This window comes from Ictidomys tridecemlineatus, chromosome 5 (genome assembly GCF_052094955.1).
Source record: "Ictidomys tridecemlineatus isolate mIctTri1 chromosome 5, mIctTri1.hap1, whole genome shotgun sequence".
In the NCBI taxonomy this organism is placed as follows: Eukaryota; Metazoa; Chordata; class Mammalia; order Rodentia; family Sciuridae; genus Ictidomys; species Ictidomys tridecemlineatus.
The window spans coordinates 168,349,687-168,376,695 of record NC_135481.1 but is presented as its reverse complement, the minus strand read 5'-3'; the positions used below and the strand labels follow the sequence as shown (position 1 = coordinate 168,376,695).

General features: G+C 35.1%; 1 protein-coding gene across 1 annotated transcript in view; it reads right to left on the bottom strand.

Annotated features, from left to right (window-relative positions):
* The window catches only part of Tmx4 (thioredoxin related transmembrane protein 4), a 40,228-nt gene extending 16,881 nt beyond the window's left edge, over nucleotides 1-23,347 (bottom strand). The window contains exons 1-5 of the mRNA XM_005320487.5: nucleotides 22,953-23,347; nucleotides 14,194-14,309; nucleotides 5,693-5,738; nucleotides 3,968-4,096; nucleotides 1,142-1,187 (exon numbers count right to left, since the gene is read on the bottom strand). Of these exons, the coding sequence (XP_005320544.1) occupies nucleotides 1,142-1,187; nucleotides 3,968-4,096; nucleotides 5,693-5,738; nucleotides 14,194-14,309; nucleotides 22,953-23,128 (513 nt within the window). The 5' untranslated portion in view covers nucleotides 23,129-23,347. The remainder of the gene's footprint in view (nucleotides 1-1,141; nucleotides 1,188-3,967; nucleotides 4,097-5,692; nucleotides 5,739-14,193; nucleotides 14,310-22,952) is intronic.
* Between the last annotated feature and the right edge of the window lie 3,662 nt (nucleotides 23,348-27,009).

Sequence of the window (27,009 nt, the reverse complement as noted above, 5' to 3'; positions counted from 1 at the left end):
ACAGTTCTCAGCTCTTGACTAAACTTCGCACCAATGTTAATAAATCAACAGAAAGAAAACTTATGAAACTTAAAACTATTTAGAAAAAAGGAAAAATACTAATTATTGTTGAATGTGATTTTAAAAATGCCAAAAAAAAAACAGTTAAAGTTTAACCAAAAAGACGGAATCCAAGTCTCTGATTAGCTTCTTGTAAAAAAACAAAACAAAAAAATCCCCCACGAAATAGATACCTATCTAACAAGGCAGAATATATAACTAAGAAACTGGTATATGAAAGGTTGTTTTTAAATTTCCCTCACTATATATAAATGTGTATAAGAAACAGAGTCTTCTTGAGTTCTTTAAATGTTAGGTTTCAAATATGATACCATGACCTATGATCATTGTTTAGAAAAAAACATAAACAAGAATTCATGTCTGAAGAATTTTTTAAGTATTTTGAGCTATAATTAATTCTAGAGCACTTTCATTCAATCTTTGAATTTAGCCTCCTCTACAGAAAAGGGAAACAAAAGGTCAGAGACATAGCCAAGGTTATATAATGGTTCAACATTTTAACCTGAACAACAGTACACTGAAATAACTAAGTGAAATTTTATAATTACATACAGCAAAGGTCCACAAACAATAAAAAGGTCAGATAAGACATATTTTAGGCTCATGAACCACAACTCACTGTCAGTAACATCTACTCAACTCTACCACTAACATATAAAAGCAGTCATAGATAATGAATACTGAATGAAAATGGCTGTGTTCAAATAATGTTTTATTTACAAAAATAGTGGCCTACCCACAGGCTATCGTTTAGTGACCTTTGAAATATACTAATACCTTCATACTTAGATAATCTGACCTGTAGGGAGACTTGTCAATGAGAAAATTAAAATACTATATATGAAATAAAATGATATAAGCCCTTTTGCCTTGATAAGAATTTTAATTTCTAATCCAAAAAAAAAAAGATATGACTTAGACAAAGTAGCAACAGATCCCTGATCAAATTATGCCCTTGTAAACACAATTTGTATAACTTAAGGAGAAAAGTAGAATTTTCCTTTTGCCTAAAAGCTACCCATTTATTCTTAAGAACCTCTCTGCAAATATAATTGTGATGGTTTTACTTAAGATTACTCACCCAAATCTTGCCAGAGATGCTAAAAAGACCAGCCATTCCAGACATCCTTAAAAAATAAAGAGAGAAGAGAACAACTGGTCATGTATACTAAGAAGAAAAAGAAAAAAGAAAAAAAACGCTCAGATCAGAAGGACTACCCTTCAGTGATTTCACTACACATTGTTCTCTTTCTTGGATTGACTTCTGTTCTTACACAGTTTACAATCTGTGGTCATCATTTGAATCTGCCTAAGGTAAATACATTACAATTTCTTGGCTTTTTCTCCCTTCATTGTATATGTCTGGCAAAAATCCCAAACATAAACATCTGAATGTCTCTGGGGAAAGATTACATGTACAGATGAACCCCAGCCTAAGTGAATACTCAGTTCCACCTAGTCTTAGGGCATTTTTTAAAGACTCTGGGATAATAGCTCATTTCCTCTTCCCTCTCTTTAAACCTTACATGTATCCCCACTCCTAAAATACTCATTGCTAACAAACACCTTGAAATCAGAAGCCATTATGTGATCTCTCTTATCTTTCTACCACCAAATCTAAGTCTGGTGTATACCTGCATCTACCTTATCATTTCAACAAGAAATTCTATCTTCCCTACTACGGTCCAATTACTCTTGTGCCTTAGTTCTTTTCACTTTGTCCTATTTAATGACTTGGTTCTTTCCGTAATCCCTTCTTCCTGTGTTACTACATCTCTGCAGGACATCTCTCCTCAGCATGCATATATATTTCCTCCCATCTTTTAAAAAGAGCAACCCTGGACCTCAAGTGTTCCTTCAGTTTCAAAGATGAATTTTTCCAAAGAATAGTGCTCACTATTTCTTCCACATCATATCTTAACATTCAAACCTGGCTCTTACTTGTAAAGTTAATATTACATGATCTCACTTCTATGTCCATGTCACCATTTGATCTTCCTTAATCTCTTGGTAACAGGAACACAAGTAACTACTCCTTCCTTCTTGAGTACCTATTATCTGGAAAATGGTACACTCCATTTTTCTTCCTGCCTCTCTGTATTCATTTTCAGTTTTCTTTTGCTGACTTATTCTCTATGCAAATTCTTAATTTGGAAATAGTTCAGGGATCAATACTAAGCAATCCTATTTTGTTCTAGGTGTTTTTTTTCCCCTTCTGAGACTTTAAACACCATGTAGGCGTGTCCTAGATGGACACCTCTATTTGTGTTCCTGAAATCATGGAGACCCATTTCCATGTAACCAATTTAAAAGCTCTACAAAGTCTACATCTCAAATTCAATAAGTCCAATACAGAGTCATTGATCTTCTCTTGCCTAAATAAGTAAGTAATACCAAGATTCATCTGCTACTCAAACGCGAAACCCAGTTTTTACTTGTGAATTCTCCCTCTTTTCACCTTGGCCAAGTCTACCTTCAAAACATACTTTAAATCCATTCATTTCTCCTTCTCCACCACTGTCACTCTCCTACAAGCTATCATCTCAAAGATGGACACTATAAAATACTTCTAACTAGACTCTGATCATTCATTCATTTCTCATTACATGGACTGATAACTTCCAAGTTTGACTCTAGGGTCACAGGCTCTACAGGATCTAGCTTCAGCCTGCCTCTTACTTGTAAAGTTAATGCTACTCTTCTCCCTTGCACCATGATCCAATCTGGTCACCACTTTGCTCCATGTGTACATCAAGGTGTTTACCAGACTGGGGCTTATGTTCATGCCATACTTGTTGCTGGGAATAGTCTTCCCCTGCTCTTTACCTGGGCTAGTCCTTCTCCCTCAGATCTCACACTTCAAGTCCTTCCCTCCGAGCAATTCCTCCTAAACCCTCCCTTCTAAATTAATAGGCCCAGAACCCCTCAGTTTCTACCTATCTTAGTAAAGTACAGTTTTGTTTGTTTGGTAGGTTGGTTTTTGTTTTGCAGTGCTGGGGACTGAACCAACTATGCTATTTTTGTTTATCCAGATTATGACTATTGATATCCCCAGTTTTTTCTAATCTTACTCACTTTGAGTTACCTAAAAATAATAGAGGGATCATGTCTGTCTCATTCACTGATAAATACCTAGCACCCTGAAAAAACATCTGGCATAAAATTAAGGCTTAATTATTTGTAGAAGAAAGGCTAGAGATAAGCTGCTTTTAGGGTAAGTTATATGTTTCCTGAACATTAATATAGAAGCCACTAGATGATTTATTCCTGAAATATTAAACCATTTGTTCCTATGTTAGTAGGGAAATTATGCCTGCATGTTAAAATAAAATTAATTATAAATATGTCTATTTGAAATTAAAACCAACTATGGAAAAAATTACCATGATCTGGCCTTATCTTTCTTGCCAAGTATTATAAAGTTTATGATCATAGTCAAAAGTTTTTGCCACTAATATTCTGCCAGGCAGTTAAAAACCACATACGCTTTATTTTCACATAAAACACAACAAATAATTTATTCCTTTATAAATTATTTCCTGAATTACTATAATTCAGAAAAGAACTGCTCCTCCATCTTACCAATAATATAACAGAAAAAGAAAGAAAAACAACTGGCATTCAATATGATATTTTATAAAGAGAAAGTGGTCAACAGGCAAAAGCTGGAGGGGAGGCTTTCTGTAACCCACAGAAATCTGGCTACTCAGTTCCCAACAGAATAAAAACTACCTGAAATACAAATGGATCATAAAATCAGAAACCCTCCATGAGCCAATTATGGGCATATGTATGTGATATGAGTAACAGAAGTGAATATGAAGAAAAATGTAGGCTTTTAAGCAGGGTAACTTGATACCTAGTATTTTGTTTTTAATACTTTATCATTAAAAAATTTAAAAATTACGTCAGAGAAGCTGGAGATTTCCAGCCAGTCAGAGGTTCAACTGACTGCCATTTCTTCTCTAAGATGTAATTCTGTAGGTCTTCGAAGATTCCTGGACCACGGTAACGGCGGAATATTCCATCCTTTGCACTACAGATTATAAGAACAAGTAGAATAGAAATCAATCAAAATATAACTGGCTATAGATCATAAAAATCAAAATAAGTATGGCTATACATAAGAAATTCTAAAACTGAAAGCATTTAACATTTTGAAACTTCAAGCAAAGTTCTCGACAGTGTTTAATTTGCCAAATTATTTTTCATTACTTTTGCTAGAATTATTTTAATTTTTCTGTCCTAAAAGCAAAATATCAGATTTAAAAAATTGTATCCACATTTCCAAACTTATGGCATTCAGTCCATCCCCTGGGAATCACAAGAACAACAAAATAAAAGTCACAATCGCCTTCAGTCTTCCCTCCCTCTTACCTTCTTACCATGGTCAAAGTCTCACCAGGGCAAGTGTCTGCATTTACCATTTTCTTCTCTTCATTACTCATTCACCACTCAGGGAGACTGTTGTGAGGGAGGGTCCTACTCCTACAATTCCATTGAACTTGATTGGGGTTCTCCAATGACTCGTAAATGCCACAACAATGGAGTACTTTTCTGACATTTTTCTTTCACATGATATTGGCACTGTTGACTACTGAATACTCCTTCCTTCTTCCCTTAGCTTGACATTTTTTTGAGGGGAGGGGAGTGCTGGGGATTCAACCTATGGCCCTGTGCATGCTAGGTAATTGCTCCATTAATGAGCCACACTCCCAGTTCATTTAGCCTGAATTCCTACTACTCTGACCATCCCTTCTCAGTTTCCTCAATCACTGTCTTCCTTGGCAGATGTCCTATTGGTCAACCCCAGGCTCTAGCCTTCACCTGCTTCACATCTCATTGTATATGCTCTCCCTACATATATTTCAATTGATATTACTCAAGCCCAAGGAATCCCCAACATGTATTTCTAGCCTAATCTTTCTTCATAGTTCTAGATCCTGAACTTCTCCATTTGGAATCAAAATAAGCACTTAACACTATATTCTCCATTCTGGTCTCATTTTATTTTAAGGGCTTCTGATTTTGTAGGCCAGAAACATCACATGATAGTTTTAAATGACCTGTTGGTAGTCATCACAGACTGTTCCTTCCTTGGATAATAAGTCACCAAACCCCAATAATCTCATCTATAAGAACCTCTGAAATCCATCTTTTCCTTTCTCTTTCCCCTGCTACTGAATCTCTCTAGCCTCATCACCCAGCATGATCCAACTGTACCTGTGGGCCAGCCATACAGAAACAGTTAAAATTCTCAGAAGGTGTCTCATTTCTCTGAGCTTATTTATGCTATTTCCTTTATCTGGGAAGATTTTCTTCACCTTGTTGGTTTAATTCATATCTACGTACACATTAAGAGTTATCACACCTTTATATCTATATATAGGGGTCAGAAAATCTTCTCTGACCCCTACTTATACCTTTTTCCCCATCTGATATTAGGTTCTCTTTCTCCACAGCACTTCAGGCAACCTGATATTTTGACATCTATCATTCAGAGCAATGCAGGCTTTCCTCTCCTCAAACACTCTGCTAAACTAGTGGTAGTCATAAAAAACTCCTCAGAATACCTGGTATATACTGACTGATTTATAATCTTTGCAAGACCAGAAAAATTATTTCTACTTACTGAAAAAATGCAGGAAGAGTGGTGACAAAGAAACGGCCACTCAAACCTATAAGAAGCATAGAGTCAAATTCAGAGTAAACCGAGCAACTTAAGTACTAAGAAAAAGCTTCCTCAAACTTACCTTTATATTTATAATCAATTATTAAAATAATTAAAATTTTTGAATCACATTTATTATTTCTTTTTTGACTTAAGGAAACATTATTTTTATATATTTTGATTACATAACACTTTATAGTCACTGACGTACAATTTGCTTATCCTCCATGTGTAAGCTGGAATTTCCTAGCTATGTGCCATTTGGTAATATAGAGAGGTGGAAAGATACCTATAAAGTCATACAATCTTAAATACTAACTTCCCTATTTATTAATTTTATGGCTTTAGATCAATTATTTCACTTTTCTCTTTTTTATTGGTTCTTTTTAGTTTTACATGACAATAGAATATACTTTGTTCTAAGCATGAAATATAATTTATTCTAATCAGTCCCCTTCCCCTCCTTTCCTCCTACCCCCAATTCCATTCCCTATACTCAAGTGATCTTTCTGTTCTTTACTTATAGTTTTTTTTTATTAGTGTCTTGTGGATATACTTGATGGTGAGATTTACTGTGGTATGATCATATATGTACCTTTCTAAGTCTCAGTCACTTGCTCCATAAAATGGGTATACTAAAACCTAATTGAGCCAGGCACAGTGGGATATACCTACAAACTCAGTGGTTCAGGAGGCTGAGGCAGGAGAATCGTAAGTTCAAAGCTAGCCTCAGCAACTTACTGAAGCCCTAAGCAACTTAGAAAACTCTGTCTCAAAATAAAAACTAAAAAGGGCTGGGGATGTGGCTCAGTGGTCAATCATCCCTGGGTTAATTTCCCAGTATCAAAAAAATGAAATGAAATAAAATAAACCTAACTGAATTATTCTGAAGTTAGATTACATCAAGGATGTTAAGAGCTTAGTCTGGTGCCTGATAAAAAGTGAGGAACTCAATAAATCACAGGTAATATTATTATGAGTTATCAATTTAAAAAGAAGAGTCAAGAATATAAACTATATAAGATCACATATAATCTTTGTACATTTATAAAATTCCCAAGTACTATAAAAGGAATATGTGTGTGTGTGTACACACATATAGATATATATACACACATATTACACATATATCTCATATAGATACATACACACATATATCATATACACACATACACATGTATGTATGTATATCTATGTATGCATGTACATATATACATATATGTATATATTTATGTGTGTGTATATATTTTATATATATATAAAAGCATGGTTTATATAAACCATGCTTTTCCAATTTGTCTTAGCAAACATTACTGAACACTCAATACAAATAAAATGCTATACTACATATATTTAAAGGCAAAGATTATGAAACCCTTAGTAACTCCAACAAATATTTTCTAAGAACCTTATTTGTCGCAGAAACTATGATGATTGTTCAAGACAAACAGAGAACTTTGCTCTCATAGAGCTTACAATCTGGAGGCAAAGGAAAGAATTTAATCAAATAGTCACAATCATGATTATAAACAGAGATAGATGATGTTGAGAAAAGGGGGCATAAAACAAAATATTAATGAGACTAGAAGTAGAGAACAGATCCCTGCCCTTCAAATGTTTATAAAAATGATATTTCACAAATAAACTGTATTAACGAGGGCATCAAAATGAGTAAAGAGAAGAAATGCAAAAGAACCCAGCATATAAAATTAACAGAGACATCATTCTAACATTTCTCATTACTTCTACCTTTCCCATTCAAGAATAATCCAAACAAAATGAAATAACTATTAAAGTAAACTTGCTCAAATTTTAGATCTTGAAAGTCACCTGAGCTTTGAAACACTGAAGTGTTCCTTTTAACAACATGAGAGATTTACTGTTAATTCATTTTATAAATTAAATCTATATTCAACATAATACTTTACTGATTAACAATAAGTCTTCTTAAAGGAAGATTCTGTATTTCTTCTCATAACAGAACAAATGGACTCTAATACAACTCTTAAGAAAACACAGCACTTGAGGGTATAAAAGTCAATGTCACAAAAAGAAACATTTACTACAAAAATTTTTCACTCTACCCTTTTTTAAAAAATTGTTTTGTCAGCTATAAATATGCAAGTGACCCAAGGACAGGTCAAATGAGGATTTTATTTTGACAAGCACTTCTGAGGGCATTTTCACCTCTGATGTGACTTGGAATTCCACCAGAATAAAGAGCAAGGATACCTCTGCTGTACTAAACTTTCAACTCTAAATTGCCATGTAGAAATGTATTGGTATTTCCACGTATTTAAAAATTATTACATGCTTTGATTTAAAATAATTACAAATAGTGTCATGTTTTACTTCTTTCCTAGCTATTAATTCTTATACCTCTCCTGAAATTTTATCTGAGATTTATAGTGTTGGGGAAATACATTTTTCTTACATGGTTTCTTAGTTGGAATAAAAAATAAACAGTATCTCATTTATTCTTAAAGTTTTTTATTTAGATTTTGTCAGAATAAAAGAAATTTCTAATAAATGTTATATATCACTGCAATTTTCTTAATCTGCTTTTAAAGTCCTTTAATATGTTTAGTCATCATCAGCTATAGCAATTACACAATACAGAAAATACTTCCAATTTCAGAAGCCAGCATACCTGCGATTTAATCTCCCTTCTGCCTTTTTAATCTGGGGTAGATAATTTTAAATTCTTTTATATTTATTTTTTGTTGTAGTTGGACACAATACCTTTTTATTTATTTATTTTTATGTGGTGCTGAGAATCGATTATTTTATGTGGTGCTCAGGGTCTCACATATGTGAGGTGAGGGTTCTACCGCTGAGCCACCCCCAGCAGGATAATTTTAAATTCTCTGGGCTTCATTTTTTTTCTTATACATAGGCACCATATTTTCTACCAATTAGTATTTAGTATTAAATGATTTTATATTTATATTTTAAAAACATATAGAATTCAGTACCTGATATATGATAAATACTAATAATTGCTAGCTCTGATATTTTATATTTAAATCTCTGATTAAATGAGATGATGTGATAGGCACAAACTAATTTTGTCTGCAGTTCTTTGTAAATTGCACATTATTTTGGAAAATATAAATTATGTCCATACAAATAAATGTATCCATGAAATAAATGAGTACAAAGAAAATAAGAAAACGAAACAAGTAACAGATAGTCTCTAAAATTTTACTGCATTTTTCTGGTTCAGGCTAGAGGGTTATACTAAAACACTTGTTGCCAAAATTGCTAGATTAAAATGTAGGAAAATGTTATGGCTCTTGATATGAACTGCTGATTTGTTTTCTGTAACCATTGTATCAATTTACAAGGCCATAAAATGATACATTTAAAATAAAGACTACTGCTAATAAATAGTACCATCTCAAGATTGCTTTCATTTATACTTCTTTTGTCAATTTGACTTCAAATGACAATACATGTGTGGAATATTAAGAATAGGATTGCAGCATAATAGGACTGTAGATATGAGTACAGTTTTTCTATAATATATCATCAGTGAGGATGAATTCAGTAAAACCAACAACAAAATCTAGAAGAGCCAAAGTCATCTTTGAAATGTGACACACTACTAAAACCCTTGCAGATGTGACACCATAGGAAATCCATGCCAGTGTTCCAAACATGTTCTAACCTTTTATACTGATGCTATAAAGCAATAAGAGACATCTTTTCATTATCTGCAAAATTAAAATATGAACACTCTGTAACATATAGGAACTATCTGGGGTTGGGACTTCAGAATTTAAAACCAGTAAGCCAAGTGTGAATTTTGCAAAGAATTAGAACAGCATGGCAGCAGCCATTTCCAGGAGCACATGATAATTCACTGCAGCAAGCTGCAAAAAGCATGTGGATTCTGAAATTCAGAGTCTGACCAACACTCCCCAAATTTCTGTGTGACTTTTCTATTGTAAGGGTGGCTTCTACTTTAAAGACTATAGCACAATGTAAAAAGGGTATAAATCTAGAATACACAAAGTTTTAAATTTCTTATCAAAAAACACATAAAGATTAAAAACTTAGAGGAAAAAAATTATACTGGTATGCAAAAACACAATAGAAATTAAGGTCAGTATTGAGAAAACTAATAGCTTTTGTTCTACTTTTTATTAGCTGTGATACCTTGGTCATGTTACTAAACCTCCTGAGGCTAAGTTTTCTGAGTTAGATGGAGATAACAATTCATTCCTCACAGAATTATTATAAAGCTAAAATGCATATACCTAATATAATTACAAACAAAAATAAAGGCTTATTAAATTGTAGTTATCACTAAAGAAAGTGAAGGAAAACAACAACTAAAAACAGTAGAACTAACCTAATCTTTGAGATTGAAATAATGTTGCCAATTATAGTAGAATACAAAGTTGTTATATTATAAAATTTAAAATATAACACTAACTGAAGTACAGCAAACTAAACTGACTTCTGCTGTATTAAATTGTGGTTTAAGAACAATGTTTATTCTTAGCTGAGGTAGGGTCTGGTTTCTTCTAATCCAGTGACATAGCCATCACCCATGGGTGATGTATGAGCAGCTACTGTTTTTCTATCCCTGTCAACTAAGCTCATCTGTATGGAACAAAAGGTTCAAGTACATAAAATTCAATTTCAAAAAGAGAACCCAACTGAAATATCACCCTATCTATACAGTATTAAACAGCCAATGTAATGTAACTTAGAATCTAAAGCTTGTCCTTTCCTTGAATTCTACATCTCAGCTATAAAAACACAATATGTTTATAATGTCTGTTTTCATAATTGTGAAATATCTTTTATTTAGAATACAGAAAGGAGAAGACTCATGGGCATGACTAATGCATTTTCTTATGTATGAACACTTAAAATATTGTTGCTTTCCTGATTATAAATTTTACTCTTAGAGAAAAATGAAATTACTACTGACTAACATGCCTGTGGCAAGTCAATCTTGATGAAAGAATATGCAAATGAAGCTCTATAACCAAATAGAAATTTGCACAGAAAAATGTCCAGTAGAGAATACAACAGACACTGGTATTGTTATATGTATAAACGTGGCTGTATAACCAATGTGATCCTGCAATCTGTACATGTGGAAAAATGAGAATTCAGACCCCATTTGAATCAAATGTATGATATGTCAAGATCATTGTATTGTCTTGAGCAACTAATAAAAAAGAAAGAAAAAAGAAAAATATCCAGTAGAGTGCTCAACTTGGGGAAAAGTAATCAATAACATTTCAATGGTTTTCCATTACTCATTCAGGATAATAAATTTTGTAAAAATAAATAGTAAAATTGTTTCTAGGCATAGGGACAAGCTGCCACATAGGTTTGCCTGAGAGTTGGTACCAGGTTAGATACATGCTTGCGCCCTCTCTCCCCTCACCCCTCTCCTCTACCTTACTGGCTTCTACTTCTCTGCTGAAAATTCTTATCCTCCAAATGTTGGAGTGCCCAAGTTCTCATTCTCTAGCACATGCCCCCTAGGCAATCTCAATTCTTCCTTTCTCTAGTTTCAAACATCTGCACAAATGATCCTCAAATACATCTCTCTAGCTTCTTTCTAAATGGATGTTTATTTAACACTCTGAACTTAACCCATCCCAAATCTGCTCCTCCTCAGACCTTCCTCCTGTCTCCCTACTACATTCTACAAACAATCCACCAGGAAATCCTACTTTCAAATCCAACCACTTAACCATTACTGCTTTTAGGCTAAGCTACCCTCTTCTCAACTCTGAATTACTGCATTAACACCTTAATTGTTTTCCCTACTTTCCATTTCTGGCTCCCTACAGTCAGCTTTTTCCACATAGTAGCCAAAGGGAATTCTTTTAAAACATAAAATCACATCATGTCACTTCCCTACTCAAACCTTCCAGAATCTTTCTTCTTATCATCCTTCATATAAAATCTAAACTCCTCGCCTGGCCAAAAAGACACTTACATAGTCTGCTGCCTAGCTACCCTTCCATTTCCATTCATTCAGAGTACACTTCACTGGCCCTCTTATTGCTTTTGCAAATAAGCCAGGGATACTCCTATACCTGCACATAGTGTTTGCTCTACCTGCAATGCTCCAGCCCTAAATCTTGTTGAAGTTCACTCTCTTATTATATCAAGACCTCTGGTTTAAAGACTTCTTCCCTGGCCATCCTATTTAAAAAAAAAAAAAGTTTCTCCAATTGGTTTCTACAATTTTTACCTTTTTATTTTCTTCTTATCGCCAAACCCTATCTGAAATTATTTTTTATTTGTATTTATTACTACTTAGCTCCTTTACTAGAATGTAAGCTCAATGAAGAACCAGCCTTCTATATTCCTTGTTTACTTTTCAAGTCTGATGCAGGGTAGGAATTCAAATATTTGTTGAATGCATTTTATAAGTCCTATTAAAGGGTTAATGAAAGCATGAGGTTTGAAATTTCAAGTAAAATTATAAACTTAAAACAGTATAATCGGAAGCATATAGCCATGCATCATTTAAAGATCAGAACATGTTCTGCCAATGCATCATTATGTAATGTAATTTTTTTGTGTGAACATCATAGAATGTACTGACACAAACTATATTCTACAAACAATCTACATCATTAGGCAATAAGAATTTATGGTACCACAGTCATCTATGCAGTCTGTCCTTGTCCAAAACATGATTATGTAGCCCATGATTGTATTCTCTAGGACATTCAAACATTCATGCATGTATAACTTTGTCTCCTAATTTGTATTTATGAATTGCAGTCTTCAAGATTTTATCATTTAAAATAATTTTAGAATCTTTTCCTTAAAAAATTGTGCTAATACATAAAATACTTTTATTTCATTGAACTTTATTTTCTTAGTTATTCTTGTAAAATACCAGATGAAAGAGTCATTTTTTTGCATTTCAAATATAATTAGTTTACATCTACATAAAACTTTAACAATAAATGTTTTAAAAATATTTCTTCAAAGCAATTTCTCCTACTGTATTCTTGATCAACAACAGCCAAAACCAAGAACTAATAATTATAATTGTCCATCCCCAAGTAGAGGATGGACAGAAGAAACTTTGTTTCAATGCTTAAAAGGTAGAAGCTTGAAGACTCATGGCTTACATGGCTTATAATAAAAAATATCTCTCCATGGGTTTGTTCTTATGTCCATATTAACATATATCATCCATTCTTTTGTCCAAGTAAATGGTACTTCATTACTTAGTATAGTTTTTTTTAAATTTACAGTTATTATAGAAAGGTAAATAGCTACCTTTCCACGCTTAACTTCCTTTTCACTTATAAAGTGACGTCATAGCTAAAAACTGAATTTCTTTTTTTTTTTTTAAATTGTAGTTATAGATGGGTAACATGCCTTTATTTTTTATTTTATTTTTATGCGGTGCTGAGGATTGAACCCAGTGCCTCACACATGCGAGGCAAGCACTCTGCCACTGAGCTACAGCCCCAGCCCTAAAAACTGAATTTCTATAAGATGACTGATAAACTTTGAAAAATAGGCACATTCAGAGATTTAGATCGTAAAAGCCCACAACTTCTCAACTTATATATAATACACAAAGTTATTTTTAAACTACAAATACAAATTTATTGTATATTAGCTTTCCAAAATATAAAGTTCGCTTTTACTCTTTGGTGAAGTGATTCTTTCTCTTAAAAAAATTACAGTCCTCAGAGCTTATAAGTATAGATGGAATGACAAAATTAGATATTCACCATTTTGGAACCCACTGAGTCAGGTAAAATCATCATGAATCTTAAAAATCCCAAAGCATCATTTCACTGATTATTTGCTAATAAGCAGGTTGTTTCTAAAATATTTAGATAGTTAGTGTTACCACCTTAACCAAATGCATACAATTAACTTCACTAATGGTGATAACATTTGGCTTTTGCTGAGATGCAACATAAAGTCAGAGTATCACCTATGAAGTACTATTGCCATAATGTCTAGCCAGAATTGAACTATACCTCTGGATCAAAATCCCACTTTATAGAAAATGCATAAAATACGAGAGTAAGTTAAATATCGCCATAAGGAAACACATGGGTAAATCCTGGCTTATCTTCATCAAGATATTAATGTCATGAAAGAAAAAAAGGGATTATTCTAAATTGAGAGAGACTAAAAACACAGAACAAAACAAATGCAGCTTGAAAACCTTGATTCACTCCCCCTCACCCATGGGAAATAATCAGGAAGATTTTACATGATAAAGAAGTGAAGCAGTGAAGCATGAACTGTCATGATGCCTGCAACTTACTGCCAATGTCTCAGAAAATACAAATACATATGCACATACATAGACAGACCCAGATGTGCTAAAAAGTAATCTGATGATTTAAGATAGTCCTAGTCTCCCAACTTCTCAATAAACTTTAAAAAAATTACAAAATAAAAAGTGATTTTTTTGCATATATGTTCAACATTTACAATACCTGGTTCTTGAATGACATCTACTTTCCCCACACTGATTTGAAGTGTTTCACCATTCTTTGCAAAAGTCTCCCATTCAGAATCAGTCTGCTGGCAGGATGGACACCATGGGGCATAACTAGAAGAGAAGAATAGTTAATTAGCACAAATATATGGAAAAAATTATAAGAAAAAAATAGAGGAATAGAATATTTAAATGAAAAAATAAATTCTAAACTAAAGAGAAGTGTAAAAATCAAGCTTTTCCAAAGTCCTTTAAAATAGAAGAAGAGAAGCATATTTTCCCTCTAGAATTTAATACATGAATATCAATTCTATTGGAAAAGGATGAATGCACTTTGAGTGCCCCACTAAAGGAAAGTAATTTTCACAAGGTTACCCCTATGACAAACCAGTTTCAGATCCATCAAAACTGTAGATCTACTAGGGAGAGGCCAGAAGTTTTGTCATTAGTGGGTCCTCAAGCATGTTTCCAAACATCTGAATATCTGTGTTGTGAATCATTCCAAGAAGCAAAGGAAAAGTTCTATACAGCACTTTTTTTAAATTGAAAAAAGAGTTAAAAATACTTGGGCCTTCAAGCAGAAATCCCACTTTATATATATATATATATATATTTCTTATTCAATAAAAAATATTAATTTACATTTAATGTTTACATAAAAAAACATTAAGCACTCTACTAAAAGCTGAGGTCACAACAGTAAATGGGATAGATGTGGTGTCTCCTTTCCTTGTGGCTTGTATTATACAGGGGTGAAGATGGGTAAATACAACCCAAGTGACAAATGCTGATTGAGAATGCTGAACAGATGCTATAGTGACATTAAGGAGCTTAGGTACCTCAGAAAGAGCCACTAAGAAAGATTTAAAACAAGAATACCATCAGGGAGGGGACAAAGAATGTTCAACCCTTAGCAGAGAAAAACAATACAGAGCCCTGAGACAATACATTAGTGGCTTCATCTTGCCCTCCCATGTCTGGAAAACACCATAAAGATACATACTACAAAGCTCTAAATTTTTTTCAGGGTTTAATCTGCAATTGTTAAGATGAGAATCCAGAGAAGTTTGCTGCTCAGAAAGTGTTGTCAGTTGAATAATATTCCCCAAAAAGACATGTCCAAGTGCTGGCCCTGGTAATCATGAATATGACCTTACTTTAAGTAGGAGTCTGTGTACATATAATTAAAGATCCCAAGATGAGATCATTCTAATTTAAGATGGGCTCTAAATCCAATAACAGTTGTTTGAAGAGGAAGAACAGGGAGCTTTGATAAAGATAAATAAGCAGAAGACCATGTGAAGATGGAGGCATAGAAATGAGTAATATAGCTACAAGCCAAGGAACACTCAGGGATGCCAGCAGCCACCTCATACAGGCACCAAAGGGACACTCCTACAGAGCCTACAGGGGCCCCCAGCCCTGCTGCATGCTGGCCTTTGAAATTTGACCTTCAGAAAGGTGAGAAAATAAATTTCTGTTGTTTAAAATCACCCCGTCTGTAATTTGTGATAGCAGATCAAAGAAACTAATACAGAAAGGAAGATATCCTTTGAAATTAGAAGGAGTTAGATCAAACAAGCTGTATAGAGACTTAACAAAGCTTGCAGGATTATGCTTAATATAAAATATTGTGAACAAACAATACCATATGCTTGAAATACATTCAAAATACTATCATGACAAAATTAAAAGGAAAATTAACATTTTCAGAATAATGGCACAAAAATACATTGGAACAATTGGAGAAACATTTGGTTTTGCCAAATAGTTCCCAGAACAATAGAAAATAAAATATTTAGTGCTCACAAAATAGAACAGGATACTCCAGGCAAAAATAAATAAATCATTGGGCACATTTTAAGTAACATTTCAGGATGCCACCAACTAAACATATTTTTTTAATCTACTCAAACTTTTGAAAAAATCTTTAATGCATGTCAAAATATTGAGGAAATAAATAAAATAGACATAAGAAAGAATTGCTATCCCTAGATTGATCACATGTAATGAGTCTCACAGTATAAAAATTATACCACCAAAGGATAATGGACAGAAAGTACAGATGAAACAAGTCTGACAAGGTATTGATAACTGCTAAACCTGAATGATGGGTAAAATGAGGATTTACTACACAACTTCTATTTTTGTGTAGTAAGATTTTTTAATAATATTTTTTAAAAGACTTGATTGAAGAGATAACCAAGTTTTTGGTGAACATTATAAAATGCTCAATTTATTTTTTATGTTTTCAATTCCAGAATTGTTTTTACAAAATCGTTTTCACAAAAATTATTTCTGCATTAAGAGGGAAGAGGCAGGGGAGAAAAAGAAGTAGGAAAAAAATGCCTGCCAAAAACACAAACACATACACCAAGTCCTAGGAAAGGAAACACAGTAAAGGGGAAAGGTAGTAAATTGATCGAATTTTTAAATAAGGTTTAGGGTTAAAGGGATGTCAGATCACCTGTGCAAGCAAGTCTTTTTAAAATCTTGAACTGTGCAAAATTCCATTCAAACAACCATAGCAATTATATACATGCACTTTGCAGAACAACAACAAAGTAAGAAAAAAAAAACTGCAATCAGGAAAAATTTTAATATTTCACATTATAAAAAGGTAGGGTGAAGATGTTAAAAAGCCAAGACTAGGGGAAAGGATACATTTATTTTAGGTAAAATACTGGAAATTAAGCAGAAATCAGAAGAAACAGGATGCCCAAACCTCTATCCAATCAGGCCCCAGAAGCAGCAAGACTAGCAAAACTCCCTAATGACATCTCTAGAAAAGACTATTCTAGCTAATCCAAAGATTGCTCTAAAAGATCATTAGTCTTCCCATTTCAGAAGATCTAGAAGACATGGGCTAGAGAACATTCCTGTAACATTTTTTAATATGGATTTTTTTTTAAATTTTATCTCTATATTTCCAGGGCAAAGTATATTCCCGCTACACAGTAAGTGGTCTAGAAATGTATGCTGGATAAGCAAATGTATAAACTTCAGTAAAAATTTCATTTTCATTCTTCATAGAAAAAAACAGTTATTTTCTTTATAACTTCTAAATATCCAAAAGGCAGATGAGTCTTAGGCAGTTGGCAAACTTTAAAGAAAAAGGAACACTAAATCATTCAGAATATTTCAATAGGCATTTCAGGATTTTGAATAAGAGCTCTGATACAGGAATCAGATCAACCATGAATTACCCATGTGATTTTGGGCAGGTTAATAATCTTTCCATGCTTAAGCTTCCTCAACTATAAAATGAGATAGTAACAGGAGCTACCTTATAAGGTTATTGGAAGATTAAATGATACATACAAAGCAAGCACGAAGTAAGAATGATCATTAACACAAACTACATTTGCAATACTCTGCTAGGTTTCCAAGACACTTTTATGATACCTCACCTCAGCTCATCTGAACTTCATATCCTTGCTGACAAAGAGAGAAAGCAGGTTTAGAGAGACTTGCTTAAGTCTTAAGACCACTTAAAGCAAGAACATAGATGGAGGTATCTGTGATTAAAAAAAATCTTCAAGATACAACAACAAAAAGACAACATCAACACCAACATTCAGAGGGAAAGAGGTAGGAGGCATAAGAAAGAATGCACAAAAATAAGGAAAAACCCTTGAAGGACAATTTAATGGATTTTAGATATTCTCTGCTCAATTTCTCTAGGACTCTGTCTTTGCGTACATGTGCTACATTACTAATTATTAAACCTTGCAAATTTCACAAGTTTTAAAAAATCAAGCCCTTAGTCTCTAGATTGTTATGTAAATTAGATTTTTGGTGAAATTCGGATATGCAATTATGATATACCATCAGATAAGCCATTGAAGTAATTTTAGTTATTCCATTTTCTATGTTGCTGCTACCACTGGGCTATGGATTGTCAAAGCCATTATTTCTGATATTTAGTCAGAGCTGGTTGTGATGAAATACACCAACATGTTCCTTCAATTGTGGAGATAAGCCAGCTCTGGGTTAAGTAGGAGAACTGACCCATTGTTGCCACAGCTTTTAAAATTATGTGTACTCCTGTATTCTTTTGTATATAAGGGATAATAATTTAAACAAGAATTTAAAACCTATTATAAATAAAATATTGACAGGGGTAAAATGAATGCATAGATATGCCATGTGATCTTTGCGTTTCTCTCTGCCCCCCACATATACATATATATAATTTATTTATGTACATGTGCATGTAAGCATAAATAAAACTCCTTGGAAAGAACCAAACATGGTCTTTCTTTACATTGTTTAAAACAAGGAGACAGGCACAGTGGTAGATATCTGTAATCAAAAATTCAAACCATCCTGGGAAAATTTGTCTTAAAATTTAAAAAATTATTAAAAGGCTGGGGACACAGATCAGTGTATAGAGGGCTTGCCTACCATTTTCTAGTCCCTGAGTTCCATTCCCAATACTGAAAAGTAGCAGTCTTTTCTTAAGAACTATAAAAAAATCTTATCTGCCAGTAAGTGTGTCCTTTACACATAACATAATCCTCTTTGATTTCAGAGTCTCTATGGGGAATTAGTATACCATTGTACTCCTGGAAACTAGGTCAACATATTTTCTATTAAAACATTTTGCAAGTCACAGTGATATGTAAAATTACAAAGCTTCATAAAGACATCTGAAATATATTTCAGATAACCAAAATGCTGTTAAATTACATAACTTGGATATAAGTTTAATGTTTTTAATCATTTCTGGGCACACCATTGTTATCTATGGTAGTATTCATATACAAAGTACACTGAGGTTCTGCTAGATGCACGGTGATGATTCGTTTATTGTATGAAGTCACCAAATTCAATTTCATTAGGTGTACTAAACATTTCAGAGGGAGGACTTAGTTAAATTTATTTTATGGAATTTTTATTAAAAATAAGTTTTTATTCACCAATAATGGACAATTTTTCTTCTGTCTTCACTCCAATCTCACTAGTATTTCATACTACATTCATAGAAGTGAGAAGGACAATGAGACATGCAAACATTTGCTAAATGAAATGAATGTAACTTATGCTATTTATTTCCTTCAGAGCATTATAAAATGCCAGTCCCTTAAAATCAAGGTTGTAGCTCATTCATCTCCATCTTCCCAAGTCTTCAACCCTGTAACGACGAATCTACAACAAGAATTTAAGCAACTACCTCTTTAACAGTCAATCAATAAAATCAAGACAATCTATAAACTGCAGGAAATGACAACTACTTGACACAGATAAGTTAGGAAAATAATGTTCAATACACCCTCTAGGCATGAGAAGAATACTAGAAAGAAAATTCCAAAATCTAGAGGTCCTAAGCAAATAAATGAGGCTTTACTCCATACCAAGTATCTAATCTGTTTTGAAACATGAGCAGCCCAAGAACAAGGTCAGAAAAAGTATTTTATAAAAATCAACCTGATCTGATTTACAGAAGTAATGTAATTTAACTCAAATATTTTTATCTTTTTTCATTGCATTTTGGTTTAACGATATGCACGTCAAAAATAAGCTACTTGGATATCTGCTTGTTTATCTGCTTTGTTTAGATACCAAAACAGTATACAGAGTGTATCATATTACATACTCTTGTGTTTCAAAAGAATAAAAGCGGTATTCTCAAGGACTGACATAATGGAAGCCAAGCAAGTATTTAAAACAGCAAAAGGTTGCAAAGCAACGGAATGGAACACAACATAAAAAAGAAAAGGAAACATGGGAAGATCTTAAAAAAAAAAAAAAGCACAGCAAGCCAGTTGTAGTGCTGTGGCAGAAATGGATGAAATGTTATAAAATGATTATATGAAAGCAAACAAAAGAGAAAACAGAGAATACAGTAAGCCCTTAGCATTAAAGAAAATATAAGCAGTAATAAAATTCTTTTGCTGATTTGTAAAAAAGTTTCAGAATAGAAATGAATTACTGCAAATATATTCTTATCTGATAATTTCTCTTTAACACAGCACTGCTTTTCTAAAACTGGAAATTCAGCTACATGTATCCCCAAAATTGACTGTTTGAAAGACACAGAAAATATAACAAATTGAATTTTGTATTTGGATCTCTTCATGTCTCAGAGCCAGGCAAACACTGGTAAAACTAAATGAAATTAACAGCACAAATATAACCATAAATTGCATTACAGAGGCTTTATATGACATGAGATATAGAACAGCAGATTCCCAGAAGAAAAGTTCCCTATAAGCAAATGAATAAAGAACTGTCATTCAAAGTGATGTTAGATTCTCAAACTTTTTTCTTTTCTTAAATTTTTTTAGATGTTGATGAATCTTTATTTTATTCATTTATTTATATATGGTGCTGAGAATCCAACACAGTGCCTCACACATGCGAGGCAAGTGCTCTAACACTAAGCAACAACCCTACCCCCCTTATCAAACATTTAATACCATGAGAAAGTTTCCCAACATTTCTTCTTTAGGTAGTTCAACACATCATCAGCAGACTCTAGTTACCTCCAATTATAAAACCAGTTCACTTGAGCACAATGTTGATCTGGGAAGTATCATAAACATATTTTGTTTTTCTCTAATGAGAAAAAAAAACCTGATAATATTTGAATCCCTAGAATGTCATAGGCCTATAGTGGTATCAGTAATATAATGAATCTTAAATTTTTATACTGTTGGATTTTTTTCAAAGGGAAAAGAGGGAGTATCATCTAATAATACAGAAAAATAAATAAAAAATAGACAAGAACCATTGTATTTATTCAGAGGAAACATTTCTGAAGAAGTTCTGGTATGCAGAAATTGGAATGTAATTTGGGTGAATCCTTTCCTTTCCTGTCATTTCCTATCCACTAATTCTGCAGAATACTCCATGTAAAGAGAACTCCTACTAAAATGATCTCAATATGTACACAGCTTACTTCCGGGTTACAAGCTTCTTTTTGCATCACAGTCCAAGCTTACACCAGACAACTGGACAAATGGCAAGCTTATCGCAAATGATCTCTCCCATTTAGGCTTATACATTTATAAAAAGGTACAATGTGAACCATCAACATAACCAAACACAAGAGTTATTGGCTGTCACTCATTTTTAGAAACTTAGTGGGGCTTCAACTCATCATTGATTTAGTGTTCTTAGTTCTCTGACTTACCAAAAAAAAAAAAAAAAAAAAAAAAAGGAAGCAATTCCAAAAGAAACCATAAAACACAAAGGAGCTGAGGAGTTGGCAACATTAAATATGAGGGTTTTCTTCTTTGACTGTTATCACCTACATACACAAACTGTTTTAATCAGAAAATTAACATCCAGGAAAAGAACGTGGTGTAAAAATCTACTAGAAAAAAAAAAAGACTTTTCTGTAGTATTAGCTGGCAAAATGCAGTTTCTCTAAAGTTCTTATAGTTATTTGAGGGAAATATGGCATTCCTAACATAAAGCTCCACTTAGTTTAAAAGTTTCTCTTAAATATGATTTCCTCACTTCCTTCCAAAGTAGTTGAGCGGTTTACTTTAATAAGTTATTTCTTTCTTCCAACAGTTTTACTGATTTATTATGATAACAAGGGCATTTGTTTTGAGTTCTAAATATTCCCTTTTTTGTAACCAAAAGCTAAATGCAAATTTGAAGAGAGAGTATGCATTATGTTCTTTGAGCAATGTAATTTGTTAAGTGACAACTTCGTCAATTATCTCAACACTGTTTTTACTCTATTAGGCATCTGCTTGCAATCTAAATTGCAGTCTAAAGAATCAAAATTTGGTCTTGGATAAAGACAGTTCCAATTTTGGGTCTTTTGTGCTGAGTGAAAAATTAATTATCAACTATTAGGAAATATATATACACATATATGGCCTGAAACCACAGGCTACAGAGATGTGGTCTCAGCCATTATTTCTCCAGAACTTCATTTTCCCTAAAAGCCCATCATGATGGTCTCTCAAGTCTATTCAAACAACTGTCCTCTGTCAACTTCAAGTCTTCTTTCAAATGATCACTCCCTTACTATTCAGAGTTAACTGAAAGCTACAACCAACAAATCCCCTGCCTTCTCCTAACTAAAAAACAGTTGCCCATCCCTTTCAAGCAAAAGCACTGAAAATATTTTATCTTCTGTTGTTAAAAGGAACAATTTGTTAATAACCTATTCTTTATAAAGTCAGCACAATTAAATTATTAAATCCACCTAAGAGTCCGACCTCTAAAAATTATATAGTATCAGCATTTATTTGTAATCCTGTTTTAAAACTAAAATGCACGCATGTTAATGTTTTATTCTCACAATGACATCTCAAGGTCTTCAAAAGAAAAACTAAGACATTCGTACAAAGTGATTTCCCTTCTCCATTCTGCTGTAACTTATTCAACACAAATGTCACCTATACTTTCCTCCGTATTCATACTGTACATGATGTCACTGAATGACTGCCAATTATCCCGTACTCGCTCCTGTGAGGGCACGGTTTTCATGCAGATTTCCTCCCCTCCACCCTCTTTCCCTTGGTAAGCTGCATTCTCTCTCCCTGAAACAATCTCCCCTAAAGCAAGTGAGAAAAGTGTGGGGATGCTCTTCACCCCTAGCCGTCAGCGCGGAGGGTCGTGCGCGCATGCGCAAAGGAGGTCGGGGGACCCCGCGCCGCGGGTCGCTGGCAGGGTGGGTACCCGGCCCTAGGTCTAGCCAAGTCGGACCACTCTACGAGCCGACCACGCGGGCTGCGGGAAGGTGGCGCCCGCGAGGATAACGTGGCGAGCAGGGCAGGCGGGCACACTCACAATTTCAGCATCCACTCGCCTTCCATCACCAGTGTCCAGTTGGAGGCGGTCATGGGCTGGACTCGGCTTTGCTCCGCCGGCAACACGGCCTGCTCGGGGCCCTCGGTCGCCGCCAATGCCACAACCGAGGCGGCCAGAAGCGTCGTCAGCAGTGGGCCGCAGCGCCCGCCCGCCATGTTGGGCGCGGAGCGACACTCCCCAGCAGGGAGTGTAGGCCAAGGAAACTACAGGGCCAAGGCCTGGTCGCCTGCCCGCCTGGCGGGGCCTTGCCAGGTAGTCAGAGGAGATGCCCAGCCGCCCCGCCTCCGCCTGGCAGTGTGTACAGACCCCGCTCGCGACACCGGCGGGCGGCCGGCACCGCCTCTTATCGGCCTGCGTCCGCCGAGGCCACGCCCCCTCCCGCCTCGCCTTGCCGTTGCCCGGGGTGTTGGTTGCCATGGCAACAGCCGCCCTTTCTCCCTGACTGCCACTCTGAAAATAAACAGATGACCCAACGTTGTTTAAGTTAGTGCCAGCACCGCTCAGGCCCCTGGAATAGCGGGTTGGAGCGCGTGCGTTTCTCTAAAAAGAAAAGTGGCCGGTCATTTAAAATCCATGCTCTTTAAAATAGCAGCAGGGGGCTGTGGAGTAATCTTAAGGTCACTGAAAATTGGAGGGACATGTGGGCTGGCTTCTCGCTGAAAAATTTAAGTGCTTTCTGCATGTATACATTGAAGCATCACCGCGTAATTGGAGATGATGACGAAACTAGACGATTCGATTTTATATAATTTTTACTAAAATATTTTAATTTTATTGAAAATTAAAACTTGAGCACTGACAGATGGTTGCATCAGTTAATAAGAATATGGCCATTGGCAACGCAATGAACTTCACCTTTCTCTCAGCTATAGTTTTGTTAGTGTCTTAAAATAAAAGTAGTCTTCAAGTTCAAAAGCCAACCTCAGAAACTTAGCAAGGCCCTAAACAACTTAGGGAGACCCTGTATCAAAATAAAAATAAAAAGGGCTAACAATGTGTCTCAGTGGTAAAGTGCCTCTGGATTCAAATCCCTGTGCTAAAAATAAGCAAATAATTAATTAATTTTAAAAATAAAATAAGCTGTGGTCTTAAATGATTTCCAAATCTCTTTGCAGATATACATTAGATGAATCTGTGGGACCACCACACCCTGAGTATGTAAGACTGGTTACAATTAAAGCGTGGGTGAGTGATTTCAAAGTTGCTTTATAAGCATTTACTAGGTGTACAAAGCATGAAACAGTAGAGTAGTTACTAGATCTTGAAAAAAAACGTGGTTGCTTAGACACACTAAGTACTTCAAGCACCTGCAATCACTCTCCAATTAGTAATATAAGTAAGAAAGATGAGTTTTACTTGCAAAAAAGAGCTTGTCTGAATTAGATGTTAATTCGTATTAGATAAAACCTATGTAGACACAGCTCTTATCATCAAAATATAACCCTAAAGAATTTACAAACTATTGTAAATTAGAAAAATGTCTTTGCAATGAATGTTACTAAGACTGTTATACATCAATCCTACAGTCAATAGAAAATAGTTTATTGTGTTAACAAGAGGGAGAAATCATCTCAGGCACAAAAGAAACTCACTGCTGGAGCACTTCCTATCTCAACTACAAACTGTGTGTTCAGGAATTGCATTTCTTGGCCTTCAGATGAAGGAGGACAGAGAAGACTGGTAGGAAACAAGATAGCAGGAATGTGTGTAAAAGACTTTGTCTTGAGGAGGCATAGAGCAGCCTAAAAGGAAGCAGCTGCTGTCAGACTGTGACAGCCTTTCAGTTCTGATACTTCCTAGCCATGTGATTGTGGCTTGTACCAAACTTCAACTTACATGAAAATAATGATAGAACCTGCTTTAAAAGGTGGCTACGAAGATAATAAAAGTATAATGCCTAAGACATGGTATAATCCAGAAGAGGTTATTATTATTTGGAGTCAATAATACCCTATAATACTTTTGAGGCCTTCTAATTTTCCCGAAGTACTGTCCTTCACATTCAGCTTCATTTGCACCTGCTTACATTCTACTGCCAAGGTCTCGGCTTGGCACAGAATCACGAGCCACCACACACCTTGTTCCCGAACTCACACCGGCCTCTACACAAACAGGTTCTGGGGCAATCCAAAATCTGCCCTCACAATTCACCTACTCCACGAGGCTTTTTCCAAATCCCATTTGAATCTCACAAGAACTCAACAGGAACAAGCAGCAGGAACACCCTAATCCCAGCAGCAATAATCTTCAACCTCCAACTTCCCTAAAACCCCTATTGTCTTAAACCGAGAACTCAAGGAGCGGGAAACTTCCTCAAACCTGATCAGCTCTAAACCCAGATCCGCCCTGGTCTTTGAGCAAGGTCACCTTACAAAAGCATACATGCAATGTCCCATGGAATGTCCTCTAAGCAGCATGGGGTACGCTGGCAAGGAGATTTTGATGCGTCATTCCTACTTGGCAATGGCCCTCAGCATTCTACCATTCTCCAATCTCCCTCAATTATGTGCAAGGATGGCCTCCCACAATCTCCCTTGCTCCAGTAACACAAAACTACCCTCCTTTCCCAAAGCACACTGGTACTTTGATGCCTCCTTGCATCTTTATTCTGCTTAAACACTCCCTAGTTGCCTAGTGAGGCATTATTTAACCTCTGTCGTGTAGCTCACAGTGTTCCTCCAATAGACCATGCAAAATGTGCTGCTATCTCCTTTCAGATCCAATAACACTTATGTGTAACTCTACCACACCCCTTTTAGATTCAACACATTTACACTTAGTTATCACTCTCTCACCTCAGTTCTCCAATCCATACTAGGTACTCTTCAAAGTTAAGGGTCTTACCTTAGGCAACTTTGTATCTCCAAAATAGCAGAATTCACTCCTCATAGCAGTACTTGAGGTAAACAATTTTTGACACAGGCCCAAAGATCTTCATCTCTTGGTGTTCAGGCCCTTGTGTAATTCTCTCTTCTTGAGTGTGGACTGGGCCCAGCAACTCATTTTGAGTTAGCAGAATATGATGAAAGTGGTGGCATTGCTCTTCTATTACAAGCTTACAAAATATCAGATCTTCCTTCTTGCTCAGACTCCCCGCTTGCTTGCTCACTCCAAGACACTGTATAGAGAACTTCAAGTGACAAGAAACTAAGGGAAGTCTCTAGCCAATATCTCATGAGGAACTGAGGCCTCAGTCCAACACTCAGCCAAAACCAGAAACTTGGGAATAACCATGTGAGTAACCCACAAGTGAATCTTTCCCCAGTACACTTGAGATACATGGGCCTGATGAGTGACCCAAAGCCAGAAGACAAGAGTTTAGCAGAGCACTGTACCCACAGAAACTGTGACATAATAAATATTGGTGTTTTAATCCATAAAGATTTACGATAATTTGCCATGTACATGATTTTCATATGTGAAATATTGCTTTACATTTTAATGAAGAGTGGTATCTGGTACTAGGAGAAAGCGATTCGGTCCCCAGAGTAAGTTTGTAATGGTCGTATTGTGGGGCACTTATGGTTACACAAAAATACATGATTCCTACTAAGAAAAGGAATCTCTTGTACTTTTCCTCCTCTAAGTTGATTTTATAGGGTATTTTGGTCACAGTGATGAGAAGGTAACACACTTCACAAAGGCAAGAAATATTCATTATGATAACCTATTCAACTTAGCTGTTACTACATAACCAACCAACCCAAAACTCATCTCTATGGTTCCAGGGATTGATGATGATGATGATGATGATGATGATGATGATGATGATGAGTGTGTGTTCATGTGGTGGCAGATGTTTGCAGCTAAGGCCAGAGTCAAAATCTTTTCATTCATAACTGGCATTTGATACAGGATTGGTGGGATAACAAGAGACTGATCAGACATCTCTCTTATCCTACATCCTCTCCCTGTGGGTATCTCGGACTTCCTTACAGCTTGGCACTTTGGGAGTGTCCTCCTTAAGACCTCTACAGCAAAAGCTCCCGTATACAACTAGAAGTTGCACTACTTCTTAACCTCAACTCAAAGATGT